This window comes from Phyllostomus discolor, chromosome 8, assembly GCF_004126475.2.
Source record: "Phyllostomus discolor isolate MPI-MPIP mPhyDis1 chromosome 8, mPhyDis1.pri.v3, whole genome shotgun sequence".
Classification (NCBI taxonomy): Eukaryota; Metazoa; Chordata; class Mammalia; order Chiroptera; family Phyllostomidae; genus Phyllostomus; species Phyllostomus discolor.
The window spans coordinates 70,881,088-70,895,057 of NC_040910.2; the positions used below are offsets into that span (position 1 = coordinate 70,881,088).

At 46.3% G+C, this 13,970-nt stretch overlaps 3 protein-coding genes across 7 annotated transcripts; 1 reads left to right on the forward strand and 2 right to left on the reverse strand.

Annotated features, from left to right (window-relative positions):
- Positions 1-8,520: 8,520 nt before the first annotated feature.
- LOC114515274 (cytochrome b5 domain-containing protein 1) lies at positions 8,521-10,809 on the reverse strand. 2 transcript variants are annotated; one of them, XM_028534635.2, is made up of 4 exons: positions 10,472-10,809; positions 10,303-10,379; positions 9,960-10,178; positions 8,521-9,377 (listed from the first exon to the last, which is right to left on the reverse strand). In XM_028534635.2, the coding sequence occupies exons 1-4, from the start codon at positions 10,629-10,631 to the stop codon at positions 9,147-9,149; spliced, it is 687 nt and encodes a 228-aa protein (XP_028390436.1). In that variant the 5' UTR covers positions 10,632-10,809; the 3' UTR covers positions 8,521-9,146. The 2 variants fall into 2 exon arrangements, with proteins under 2 accessions (XP_028390436.1, XP_028390437.1); XM_028534636.2 differs by having other exon boundaries at positions 9,148-9,309.
- On the forward strand, positions 10,311-12,049 carry NAA38 (N-alpha-acetyltransferase 38, NatC auxiliary subunit). 3 transcript variants are annotated; one of them, XM_036033075.1, is made up of 3 exons: positions 10,311-10,420; positions 11,534-11,717; positions 11,888-12,049. In XM_036033075.1, exons 1-3 carry the CDS (start codon positions 10,334-10,336, stop codon positions 11,998-12,000), a joined length of 384 nt encoding a protein of 127 aa, XP_035888968.1. In that variant the 5' UTR covers positions 10,311-10,333; the 3' UTR covers positions 12,001-12,049. The 3 variants fall into 3 exon arrangements, with proteins under 3 accessions (XP_035888968.1, XP_035888966.1, XP_028390439.1); XM_036033073.1 differs by lacking the exon at positions 10,311-10,420 and adding an exon at positions 11,003-11,364; XM_028534638.2 differs by lacking the exon at positions 10,311-10,420 and adding an exon at positions 11,003-11,340.
- Positions 12,050-12,660: 611 nt separating this feature from the next.
- On the reverse strand, positions 12,661-13,809 carry TMEM88 (transmembrane protein 88). 2 transcript variants are annotated; one of them, XM_036033072.1, is made up of 2 exons: positions 13,437-13,809; positions 12,661-13,310 (listed from the first exon to the last, which is right to left on the reverse strand). In XM_036033072.1, the coding sequence occupies exons 1-2, from the start codon at positions 13,644-13,646 to the stop codon at positions 13,056-13,058; spliced, it is 465 nt and encodes a 154-aa protein (XP_035888965.1). In that variant the 5' UTR covers positions 13,647-13,809; the 3' UTR covers positions 12,661-13,055. The 2 variants fall into 2 exon arrangements, with proteins under 2 accessions (XP_035888965.1, XP_028390321.1); XM_028534520.2 differs by having other exon boundaries at positions 12,661-13,325.
- Positions 13,810-13,970: the final 161 nt, after the last annotated feature.

Consider the following 13,970-nt stretch of genomic DNA (forward strand, 5'->3'; position numbering starts at 1 on the left):
GGTTTATATGTTCCTGAGGAATTTCATACTTAGTCCTTTTGTAGCATTTATCACATTGTATTTGTTGATTTTATGAATGTTGATTAACTGCTCTGGGCTGGCACTAGGCTAGGGACATGGTCCCTGTACCCCTGGAGCTTATAGTCTAAGAAGGGAGGAAGATGGACATTAAACAATAAATTAAACTAAATACTGGAATTGGGGACTTCTGGCCAAGATGGAGGCGTAGGTAGGCACACTGTGCCTCCTCACACAACCAAAATAAGGACAAAAATTTAAAAACAAAAAAACAACCAGTATTGACAGAAAATTGAACTCTATGGAAATCCAACAACCAAGGAGTTAAAGTAAACACATTCATCCAGACTGGTAGGAGGAGCAGAGTCGGGGAGCCAGGAAGGAGAGGGCTCATGGCAGGGCAGCTGGTGGACCCCAGGTGCACAAGGCAGCAGCGGGCAGACCCCAGGAACACAGAGCGGCAGTTAGTGGGTCCAGCGTGGTGGCAGATTGTGGAGAGGCTCAGTGCACAAGGTGGCTGGCGAGCTGGGAGGTCCTACATTTGTGCACAGATAAAACAGGAGAAACAACTGGGGAGCAGGACAGTCCACGCAACCCAGGGTTCTAGCTCGGGGAAATAAAGACGCAAAACACTGATTGAAAACACCTGTGGGGGTTCAGGTGCTGGGAGAGGCTCCCAGCCTCATAGGAGAGATCATTGGAGAGACCCACTGGATCCCAGGACTACACAAACCCACTCACACAGGAATCAGCACCAGAAGGGCACAATTTGCTTGCAGGAAGCGGGAGAAGTGACTGAAATCTGGCAGAGAGTGGAGCAAATGCCATTGTTCCCTCTGGGACCCCTGCCCCACATACAGCATTACAGCCCAGAGACATGGGTTGCCCCGCTCTGATGAACACCTAGGGCCCTGCCCCTCACTACAAAACAGGCAATTCATGACACACACACACAAAAAAGGCCCAAATGAAAGAACAGATCAAAGCTCCAGAAAAAATACAATTAAGTGACGAAGAGATAGCCAGCCTATTAGATGCACAGTTCAAAGCACTGGTAATCAGGATGCTCACACAACTGATTGAATTTGGTCGCAAATTAGATGAAAAAATGAAGGCTATGCTAAGTGAAATGAAGGAAAATGTATAGGGAACCAATAGTGATGGGAAGGAAACTGGGACTCAAATTAACAGAGTGGACCAGAAGGAAGAAAGAAACATCCAATCAGAAAAGAATGAAGAAACAAGAATTCAAAAAATGAGAGGCTTAGGGAACCTCTAGGACATCTTTAAACATTCTAACATCCGAATTATAGGGGTACCAGAAGGAGAAGAGGAAGAGCAACAAGTTGAAAACTTATTTGAACAAATAATGAAGGAGAACTTCCCCAATCTGGCAAAGGAAATAGACTTCCAGGAAGTCCAGGAAGCTCAGTCCCAAAGAAGTTGGACCCAAGGAGGAACACACCAAAGCACATCATAATTACATTAGCCAAGATGAAAGATAAGGAGAGAATCTTAAAAGCAGCAAGACAAAAGGAGAGAGTAACCTACAAAGGAGTTCCCATCAGACTGTCAGCTGATTTCTCAAAAGAGACCTTACAGGCAAAAAGGGGCTGGAAAGAAGTATCCCAAGTCATGAAAGGCAAGGATCTACATTCAAGATTGCTCTATCCTGCAAAACTTTCATTTAGAATGGAAGGACAGATAAAGTGCTTCTCAGATAAGGTCAAGTTAAAGGAGTTCATCATCACCAAGCCCTAATTATTTGAAATGTTAAAGGGACTTATCTAAGGAAAAGAAGATAAAAAATATGATCAGTAAAATGATAGCAAACTCACTATGATTAACAATCACACCTAAAACAAAAATAAAAACAAACTAAGCAAACAACTGGAACAGAAATAGGACCACAAAAATGGAGATCACATGAAGGATTATCAACAGGGGAGTGGAAGGAGCAGAAAGAGGGAAAAGGTACAGAGAATAAGTAGCATAGATGGTAGGTAGAAAATAGATAGGGGGAGGGCAAGATCAGTATGGGAAATGTAGAACCTAAGAACTTATAAGTATGACATATGGACATGAACTAAAGGGGAGGGAATGTGGGTGGGAGAGGGTGTGCAGGTTGGAGGGGAGTGAAGAGGGGAAATGGGACAACTGTAATAACATAATAAAATATATTTTTTAAAAGGTAAAAAATAAACACTGGAATTGTAACTATGATGTTTCAGGGCAGACTGAGAGGGTGTGAAGAAAGATTTGACATAATCGAAGGGATCAGGAAAGACTTCTCTGAGAAACATTTAAGCAAAGACTTTAAACAGCAGGAGTTGGCCAAAGGATGAGTAGAGACTGGAGCATTGCATGCAGAGAAACAGTACATGAGAAGGTCCTGGCAGAAAGCTGCTGGGTGAGTTTCAGAAACTTTAAAGGCCATTGTAGTATACAAGATTGTGGAAGAACACAATCATCTTCTTGTAAACAAAAGTAAGGATGTCCCTACATCCTCTTAAGGAGGAGTAGGAAGTCTTGGCAGACTTTAAATAGAACTTGAAAAGCTTCTCTTGTGCCTTGGCTGGGTGGCTCAGTTGGTTGAAGCATCATCCCATCTACCAAAAGGTTGCTGGTTTAATCCCTAGTCAGGGCACATACTAGGTTACAGGTTTGGGGACATACAGTAGACAACTGATAGATGTTTTTTTTCTCTCCCCCCTTCCTTACTCTCTAGAAAATCAATAAACATATCAGTGGGTAAGGATTAAAAAGTAATAATAAAAAAAAATAAATGCTGCCCTGACTGGCGTGGCTTAGTTGGTTGAGTGTTATCCTGCAAAGTGAAGGGTCACCGGTTCAATTCCCAGTCAGGGCACATGCCTGGGTTGAAGGCCAGTCCCCAGTTGGGGCATGTGCAAGAAGCAACTGATCATTGGTGTTTCTCTCCCTCTCTTTCTCCCTGCCTTCCCTGCTCTCTAAAAACAAATAAAATCTTTAAAAAAAAAAGTTTGCTAGAATTTTTTTTAAAGTAAAAATAAAAGCTTCCCTTGGTTGCTTTGTATAAGTGGAAGCAAGATGTCAAAGTCTCACAAACTTCTCTGACTCTTCCACTAAACTGTAAGTTTCTTGAGGGCAGAAATTGAATTTTTTAATTAGTGTATCCACAGAGTCCAGCACTGTGCCTAACAGCAGATGCTCAATATTATATTAATGAATTGAAAAAATGGATGGTGAGGCCAGTATTCCAACTTAGGTTTTCAAAAAAGGCTCTACTCAAGTATCAACACCCCACCCCCACATACAGCCCTTCAAAAACCATCTTTCCATCCACACCCAAGACTAATTGGATATCCCACCATTTGCCGCCAGTGCTTTTGTGGTCAATTGTATTTTCCAAAAATGGCCATGATAATATCTAATAACCAGCATGCTCTTATTACACTCTAACTTTGACACTTCCATTGGAAAGTAGAGTCTAGTTCCCTTCCCTTGGATTTGAGGTGAGGTCGTAAAAGATGATTCAGCTTCCTCCTGGTCCTCTTGGGACATTTGCTCTTGGAACCCAGCTACTATGCTTTGAAGAAGCCCATCCTGCCCTGTGTAAAGGTCCACATGGATAAGAACTAATAGCCAGGATTGACTGGCTAGCCATGTGAGTGAGCCATTTTGAAAGTGAATCAGCTTTCAGTAGTACACCCAGTTGACACCTTTTGGAATGGAAATGAGCTGTCCCCACTGACCCCTGCCCAAATTACAGATTCATTAGCAAAATAAATTATGGTGGTGGTTTTAAGATACTAAGTCTTGAGATGGTTTTGTTAAGCAGGAATAGGTAACTGGAACAGCATTCTTTGTTTATCATGCAGGCAGGTGATGCCACTCAGTAGTTAAGTAAGTGGCCTATGATTGTCTTGGTTCAAAAGCCCATCTCTGCTACTTACTAGTTGTGTGACCTTTGGCAAGTTAGTTAACCTCTCTATGCTTCAATTTCCTTATTTTTTTGTCTAAATAAAAACAATATTTAAGTTTGTTGTGAGGATTAAGTGATAATGCAGGTAAATGTAGATCTACAGGTAATACAGATCAATCTTTGTGATCATCTCACACAAGCCTCTGACCATACAACCATCCCTCTAATGTGATTCTAGTTTTTTGTTTTTAGAGTACTTTTGATATTTGTGTATATGTGTTTATATATGTATGTATATATACAAACATACAAATACAGTATATAGCTTTTAGTATGATCTGAATGATCTTATCTAGTTGTTTATCTTAACAAAGTGTAAGTCCCAGTAAAGCCAGAGCCTTGTGTGTCATTTTCACTGCTGTATTCCCAGTACATGGAACGGTGCCTGGCACAAAGTGCTTAATCACTTTTGTGAATGAATGACTAGCGCGTTCACACTTCTTGTGGAAGACATCACTAGTTCCTACCCAGTATCCATTCTCTCCTTCCCCAGTAGTGGGCCTTGCTTTTGTTGCGGATGTCAATATAAAATACTGTCCCAGATTCCATTGCAGCTAAGGGTTGTGCAATGCATTTCCTATCAATGAGACATAGTCAAAGGTCTGCCAAGGATGCCTGGGAAAATTTTTGCTTTAATAGAGGCATTGTCCTTGGGCTTCTTTTCTTCCTTCCTGCTGACAATACAGGCTAGAAGTAGAACAGCCAAAAAGACCATAAACATGAGAACAAAAACAGGAGCTACCTGAGACATTAATGAACTATCAAATGGAGTTACTACACTGCACACATTCTTTGTGAGGAAAAAATCCCTTGTAGTTAAGCCTCATCAGTCTTCTGTTACTTGCAGCCAAATACATCCTCAACTGATAATACTATGGTGGAGTAATGTCTACCCCTCTAGTCTGTTTATGAAGGGCAAGGGAATATTTCATCTTCCTTACTATTCTATAGAAGGATTAGAAGAATTTATCAACACAAATGTTACTATTGGGATCTCTTCAGCTCTCTTCAAGTAGTGAGAGTGGCCAAGTAGCAAGGGTCACCACATTAGCTCAATCTTTGGCTTCTGAGTTCAGACATTTTAAATAGCAGGAGTTATGTGTACCATTCATTCCTGAAACAAATGTAGTCATCATACTCTTGGCCAGACATTATATGGCTGTTGGGGATACAGAGATGATTAAATCAGATGATTGAAGCTGGACGCCCAACTTCGCACAGGACAGGAGCTGAGCTGCTCCCAGTAAGAGATTTTTTTTTTTAATAATAACACTTTTGCTTTTCTTTTCATGATATATTTTCTTGCTACTGTGAAACCCTACCCTTTTTTTTTTAAAAGATTTTATTTATTTTTTAGAGAGGGGAGGGAGAGAGAGAGAGAGGGAGAGAAACATCAATGTGTGGTTGCTGAGGGTTATGGCCTGCAACCCAGGAATGTACCCTGGCTGGGAATCGAACCTGGGACACTTTGGTTCCCAGCCCGCGCTCAATCCACTGAGCTATGCCAGCCAGGGCTCCAGTAAGAGATTTAATTCTAGCAGTCTCTCTACCATCTTGTTTGTCCTCTCAGTTTCTTTACCCCTCACCCCACTTTAATGGTCTCATTTCACTTATTCATTTGCCAGCTTTTTTTCTCCCATATGCCTAGAATACTTAGTATTTGCACTGCATATCTGTTTGTATTTTGAATGCCTAATCATTGATTTCCAAGGTCATTCAGGTTTCAAATTGTCTACTCTCTCTACAACTAAATCTTCATGTGATCCTGCTGATCTATCATAAAGTAGCTGTTCTCTCAATATGAAAACAATATGAAACATCTATGTGGTTTACCTAAACTCAGATGTGGGAGCTGAGTGCATTAACCTTATCCTGATCATGATTGGGTGTTGTGGTCATAAGCCCAAATGATAGATCCCCTCACTCAGATCCAGGGTACATCCAGATCAGAATTTAAGACAGTAATAAAATGTTTTAGACTAGTCATGAACTTTGTCCTGAAAGTTAAAGCTTTAGGAATTGCTGCCATGGGAACATAGGTGTAACAGGTTAAGGTACACCATTGAAACAAGTGCCAGGAATCCTGGGGCCGCACTGTATCATCACCTTTGATATTTTACTTTTGAGGGCCTTTATTTGTGTGTGTGTGTGTGTGTACACATAGTACTTAGAGGAAAGAGGTTGGGCCAGTTTGAGAGACTAATGGAAACTATAGCACCTTCCTCCAAAATAATACATATCTGCACATACACAATATTTAGAACCATTTCTGCAGGTCCACCTGTGATTTGCTATGATGGTGGAAACTTCAATACCATAATTTGGTCCTTTATGAGGTACCATTTTCATTTACCTTTCTTGTATGTGTTTTATCCCATTGAGTAGGCAAGCCTCCTGCAAGGAACAGTAAAGAAAAAACAACAAAACAAAAACCTTTTTATTACCCCAGGGATGTGTGCGTGTAGGGACTGAGGCTTGTCGGAAATATTTGCCAACTGAATCCTTGGAAGCTGCTGCGATTTACTGAAGACAGGCATCTTTCAATAATCTGCCACTCTACCTCCCTCCAAAACAAGAGTTACTGCAAGAGGACTTGGACCATACACTCATGTTCTTGCTAGGTTTTAGGCTAAGACATTATTTACATATTCTTCATGTAAATACCCTCTTGGATATTTAGGGAATAAGGTAGTGCCTAACAGAAAGCTTTATAGCCTCCCTACCCAAAAATGTCAGTAAATATTAATAAATAAATGCACTCTATTATCTGAAAAGTCTATGGTCTTTACCCTTCCACAGCTCCGTGCTTTACCCCATACACACCCATACCTGCAATTAGATCATCCTCTATGTGATATCCCATGCATTTTATTTCTCAAACTATATTCCTCCCCTGGCATGTGCTTGTAGAAAAGATTAAAAACAGGAACAAACCTAATGCTAATAGAATAGTGGCCTTATAAGTCTTCCTTTTTTTTTTTTTTTCTTTAGAACTTTCCCTCCCACCCATAAATTTCAATGAGGCCACCTTTAATCCTAACCTAGTTTTCCCTCCAGGCCCCTTTCCCTGACTGTGTAGGCAATTATAGCCACCTAGTGGCCACATGGGGAAATGAATGACAGATTGCCCCCAAAAATCCCTGGTAAAAGGAAGAACCCCCATGGAGTAATTTTTGGTCTTGGATATATGGGGAGCAAGGAAAGAAAGCAATGTGGATAGAGATTACAGTGCAGGATCCAGACATCTATTTCTTGGTCCCGCCTTGCCTCCACTAGTTATTATAGGCAGATAAATTCACTTAACATTTGAATTCATTGAACAACAATTAAAATTTTTTAAAAATTAAACAATTAAAATAAAAAAACACATTTGAATTCAGTCAAAATTTATTGAGCAGCAACTGTGTGCCTAACATTGGGAATACAGCAGGGAATAAGATGGACATGATCTGTCCTCAGGAGCTTACAATCTAGCAGCCAGCCAGCCAATTAAATCCATAGTTTTAACACAGAGGTGATGATAGCTTGGAAAAAAAAACAAGACAAATTCCAGAGATATTTAGGAGTTAGAGTCTACTTAGAGAGTGACTGGATGTGTGAGGAGAGGACTGTTTCTGGCAACAGGTACTGAAGTAGGAGACGCTGGAAAGGGGGCAGATCCCATAGGCACAGGCCCTGAGGACAGCACAGGTCCACAGCAAACAGCATAGCTTTGGTTCTCAAATAGTCTACTGTTTAAATGAGCAAACAAGATACACATGAAAGCATTGCAGAATTGATTAAACATCAAAACAACTCAGATAATTCATAGGCTCTTGCATTATATGGGACTGAATGGAAGCCCCCAGTCTCACAGTGTATTCAGATACTGCTGAAGCCAATACAGATGTCTCCACCTTTGCCCATACCTTTCATGGCCCCTCAAAAAACTCCTATGTAGCCCACCCTTTCTCTGGGCCCTAGTGCCTTACATCAAGAAGGTGCACTATTCCCTCCCTGCTTCCTTTTTGCCCGCTACTGTCAGGAAATTCACCTGCTATTCTAATTATCCTCCCTTATGATTAGGTTAAATGGGGCCAAATATGGTTGTAATATGGTTGTTCTCTTGGTCATCAGGAGTTTTGACTTACTTAGCTCCTCTTTACCCCTGTCAAGCCCTCATTTGTAGAATCAACATCTTGCAAAGTCATCCCTGCCTTTCTCATGTTCTTCTCATGTTCCTGGCCATTTGCCTCTCTTTTACTCCAAAGTGTCCCACTCTGGGTTTTATTTTAAAGACTTTATTTATTTAGAGAGAGAGGGGAGAGAGAAAGAGAGGGAGTGATGTGCGAGAGATAACATCAATTGGTTGCCTCTCGCATGACCCAGCCCGCAACCCAGGCATGTGCCTTGACTGGGAATTGAACAGGAGACCTTTTGATTCACAGGCCAGCACTCAATCCACTGGGCCACACCAGCCAGGGCCAAAGTGTCAATATGGGCAATACAGACTTTGGAATTGGGCTGACTTGGTTACTAACTAGTATGCCTTTGTGCTATTAAATCTTGCAAAACTTCAAAACACTTATGTGGATAATAGTGGTAATGGGTAGTTACATTAAATACGGTGTATAAAGCACATAGTAAAATATCTAACCTGAAATCTCTGACAACCATTCACTTCCACTCTTCCCTTTGGGTTTCAGCTGCCAAATATTATTCAGAAGAAAGATTAGTCAGCTTTATATGGCCTGTGATAGGTATTTTCTATTTGTCTTTGTAAACACCATTTTCCTGCAGCCATCCCATTTCCATCATTGCCAAAAAAAGTTGTTCCATCCCTCATCCTGTGTAGGATATCTCTATCTTATTATCAAAAAGTTCTGCCTGAGTTCTTATCTGACTATGTTACATGTTCCTAATCCAAGATACTTTGTCTTCTTGTATCGTTTTTTAAAATTAATTTCTAGCATTCTCCCTAACTTTTTCAGAGTAAATTATAATGGACCTGGAGAATCAGACCTTTACGTTTCAGCATGGGAACCACAGGCCAGTTCCCAGAGTAAAATGGAGGTCAAGGTCCAGGCACACCTCCCCACCCAGTCCCCATCTCTTTTCCTATAGGGTACAGAAACAGCCAAATTCAAAATATGTCTTGAGTCTACATCAGCATATATCTCCTTTCCTATAGCTCTGTGAGGTCATCATTGAAGTAGAGCAGTATTGCAGGTGTGTGGAGTGCACCATCCATAGTGAGATAGTCAAATTCTTCCTCCTCATCCCGGATCCCATTCTCTTCCAGAGTATGTTCCATGTTCAGGTTCTTCCCTTCATATTTCCATGTGTAGCTGGCAGCATGTGCATTATAGGGGAGATAGCGGTGTAGGATTTCCCACATTGATTCCAGGTCCCCCACCTGGAGAACACGAAAGTATCCCATTCCCAGAATTTTGGGTGGGAGACACACACACACACACACACACACACTCAAAGCAAATGTCAGGAGCCCAAAAAGTGATAGAGTTGGGATCAGAGTTCTCCCTTGGCAGATACACTTCAGACACTCCATAGTCCCAGAAATGAAGTTGGAGCCCCAGCATGCCCTAAAGTCCTACCTGTCTTGGCAGCCACTTCTCATAGATGGCTCTAAGGGTCATTGTCACTGCCTAGTAACCTCATCCCCACAATAGGGTAGACTATCAAGAGTCCAATTTCATTTGCTCTCCCACAGCATGTAAAAGCTTCCAAGGATCACCAGCACTACGATGTATGAATTACTGCCCCGAGCTTATAAAGGAGTCTCTTGTACCCTGTGACCCAGCCACTCCTCAAATTCCCAACCGTGGGGACCTAGGTGGTCTGCTTTCCTCGCTTGTACCTAAAAGGGGAGAAAATACAGTTCCCACCGGTTTTGGAGAGCTGATGGCCTGAAGATCTACTTGGAGATATGCTGGGATACCCAGTTCCCTCTGACCTGCACCCAGGCACGAGTTCTCACCTCCAGTGTGTGCTCCTGCGACGTAAGCGTGTTAATTATACGGATGTTCCGGGTCTTGGCTGACAGCCGCCCCACTTCATAACGTGACCCCTGCCACCAGGGCTTCCCGAAGTCATTGGCCCAGTCGGAACGGGGCAGCTGAGGTGGGATGTGCAGAAAGCGGCCCCGAGGGGTGCGGTATCTCTGGGAACCAGTCAGCGGATCTATGTGCTTGCGGATCTTTAACGCGGGGTTTGGGGGCGAGGGGTGGAGTAGTCAACATCTCGGGCTCTGGCTAGCGCCTGCTTTTCCTCCCCATTCTTGCTTTCTAGCGCCCCTCCCCCTAACACCGGGCAGAACTCACGTCTCTGGTCTTGGGGTCAAACCAGTGGCTGATGTCCTGGCCCGCAACTTCCAGGATGGGTTTCAGCAGCAGATCTCCTGGGAAGGAGCAGCCGCCGCCATTGCTGTCTGCCCAAGAAGTAGACATCTCAAATACACACCCCGAAGCTGACCCAAAGTGTGGCCCTTACCTTGGTACTCTTGCGCCAACGGCGTTAGGTCATATACATATCCCAGGTAAGACACCCAGAGGTCTTCCGGCTGGTTGTGTTGAGCCACCTCAACGGGCGTGAAATACCGACGCTGGAAATACTGAAAGTCTGGCCCAGCCACTAGGCCCCGGCGTGGCATGGTTATTGCTCCTTTAAGTGGCTCCCTCGCTCCTCAGCACGCACTCAGTTCTGCCTTCTCCCAGGTCCAGGTGCCAAAGTGAGAGCGTTTACCCGCTGACATGGAAACCATTGTCCTTTTTCAGCCACCGTCCACAGAGATCAGACGCTAGGTGAGCGAAGAGTGGCGTGTGCTCATGGGAAACGTAGTCTGATACTCGCTTTCAAGTAACTGAGTTTCATCCTCAGGAGTTCCGGGGTGAAAGCGAGCACATTGTTCTAATTCGGAGTGGTCTGGGCTACGAGGGATGTTTAGGATAGAGTTTCTCACGAGGCAGAAAAACAAGGGGGACTTGTGCGTTTATGAAAAAATATATTCTTGCTAAATTCCGGGGGTTTTCAAGCGTGTAAAAAAAGAAAAACTGGAGGAAGTTTCTCGCGATATCCTAATACATCCGGCGTAATAGCTCTCAGTGAACCACAGCGCCGGAGAAGCTTTAAGATCGCGAGACCTCTACAGTTGCAGGGGAGAGTAGAAGGCGCGGTGATCTCGCGAAAGAAAAGCTACTTGGAGAGCTCGCGATATCTCAGACCACCAGACCCGAAAGGTTCTCAGAGAGTTGAAGGGCCTGGAGGAGGCCCCGGGGCAAATGGCCGGAGCTGGACCGACCATGTTGCTACGAGAGGAGAATGGTTGTTGCAGCCGGCGTCAAAGCAGCTCCAGTGCTGGGGTTAGCGCGGGCTCGGGTTCCGAGATTGAGGGGCAGTCGGGGAGTAAGGGGGGGGGGGGCATGGAGGGGGGACTGCAGCTCCCGGCAGCCTCTGGGATTCGTGTGAGCGCCCCGCGTACTGCCGGGAGCTGTGGTTCCGTGGGCGGGTGCTATCCGGGCGGTGAGGTTTGAGCGCGTGTCCTGCCCCGCGCAGGACTCAGATGGGGAGCGCGAGGACTCGCCAGCTGCGCGCGCCCGGCGGCAGCTGGAGGCTCTACTCAACAAGACTATGCGCATTCGCATGACAGATGGACGGACACTGGTCGGCTGCTTCCTCTGCACCGACCGGGACTGCAATGTTATCCTAGGTTCCGCGCAGGAGTTCCTCAAGCCTTCGGGTCAGTGCCCGGGAAATCCACCGCCTGGGAATGCAGTGGAGCCTCAAGGCATTTCCCTTTCCGTTCAGTGCCTGGCTGCACCCCTTATTTTCTGGGGCTGGAAGTCTTGGCTCAAAAGGGGCGGGACCGACGCTGGCCTACCTCCCTGATGTTCTGACCCTTCTTTCCAGATTCCTTCTCTGCTGGGGAACCCCGTGTGCTGGGCTTGGCCATGGTACCAGGACATCACATCGTTTCTATTGAGGTGCAAAGAGAGAGCCTGGCGGGGCCTCCCTATATCTAACCACGATTGCGCATGCCTTTCAGACTTCATTAAATTTGTAACCGAAGTGGCCTGTGTGTGTAGCTGGGATGCCTGGGCAGAGAGATCTTACACCCCACCCTAGAGGGGAGGTTTATTTGAAGTCAGAAGCACTGTCAAGCCTCCTTCCACAACCTGGGCGTCCATGAATGCCAAATATCCCCTCAGGTTCGCGGGCGGGTATGGGGGACAGGCTGAGCTTCTGACCAACAGGCCCCAGGGTGGACCCCTCTATCTTCCCTCCCACGCTGCTGCTCCAGAATTGTGGCGGGGGTGGGGAGTGGGCGGAGGGGTGTCATCCTGTTCCGGAAGGCCCATTGTTTCCCTCCCCGGCCTGGCAACACCCGAGTTCCTCTAAGCTGGGGTCAGAGAACGGGCTCAGGTCCCCAAGGGGAGCAGGGCAGGCGACAAAGGCCAGGCCCCCTCCACTCTGTTGGTGGGGAGGTTACTTTGGGGTCTTGGACAGAGCTCAGGTCTGGCCAGGAAGAGCAAGCTAATGCGGTAAGAGAAGGCTAAGAGGCTGAAGGATGCTCCAGCCTGCACACTTGAGCCACACGCCCCCTCCCATGTTGTTTCCTACCTCTGGGCACAGGAGTGATCATACTTATACCACCCCTCTGTTCACAGGATCCCAGAACCGCATTCAGTTCATTAATTCTTTATTAATATGTGATCACTCCTCCAACCTCACCCTTGGACTGGTGAATACTAGAGGAGCTGCAGCAGAAAAGGAGGGCACCAACGATGTTCAGTTGTCCAGGTCACAAAGGCAGGGGAGAGGCGGGGTGTCTGTGTGCAGGGTCCAGCCCAAATGTTCAGGATTCAGATATGAGTAGTGTAAAGAAAGGGTTTTCCGGGGTGTGGTGAATTTTCACTAGCACTGGGTCCACAGATGCTGCAGTTCGCAAGGGGGATGCTAGGACCTGCTTAAGCAAGGGGTGGGGTCAAAGTAGGTCGGGAGACCCCCGGGGGTCTTCAGGTCCTTGGGCCTACTGAAGGGCAGGGCAGCCGTTAGGTTTGTTCTTGATCGAGGGTCCTCAAACCCATACCTTTCCTGATGTGGGGACAGCCTGGGACCCTGGTGAGGCCCGGATTTGCTGCCCTAGTGGGGTACGCCGACGCCGATAGAGGGCTCGGCTGTAGGGCACCAGGCAGTCGGCTAAATGAAGGCGCAGGCAGAGGCGGCGATAGCTGGCCAGGGCAAGCACGAGCAGTGGCACGAGAAGCAGGAATCCGGTGACCAGCAGGGCCGTGAAGCCTGGGTCCCGCAGGTGCGCAGTGCAAGGGGGTGCCTGGGAGCGCAGAAACTGTAAGATAAGAGGTGTCAGGCTCAAGTCGAACGGCCCAGGCAGGGAGAAGTGATTCATAGACCCCATAGCCACCATAACCCCGCACACCCTGGGGCGCCCCTTGCTCACCTGGGAGTGGCAGAGAAAGCCGAAGCCTAGCATGGTAACAGCGGGCAGCAGGATGGTCCCCAGCACCAGCGCCAGCAAAACAAGATTGAAGGCAGCCACGAGCAGATTCTGGGCGGTGACCAGCACAGCGCAGGCCCAGCAGTCCAAGGGGTCGCGGGGCTCTGGGCCGCCGCTGGGAACCGGCCTCTGGGCCCCGAGAACATCCGCCATGGCCTGCCTGGCTTCTCCCCGCCAGGGCCGCAGCCCTTATAGCCCTTTCCTGCCCCTCCCCCGTCCCAGCCTCTCCCCACCCCACCCCCCTCATCCTGGAATGCGGCTCCAGGAGTAGGCACCCCCCATTTGGAGGAGCAGACCAGAGATCTGGACATTCCACAGGCGCCTCTGGGGAGGGGATCACCCTGGCCGGGGTCTGTGCAAATCTCCCCATCCATCACAGGCTTGCAGCCCTCCTCCCAGTATTCTCCCTATCACCAGCACACTATAAACAAGATTTTTCTTCTGGTTTTATTTTTAATATTAATATTCTCACACAAA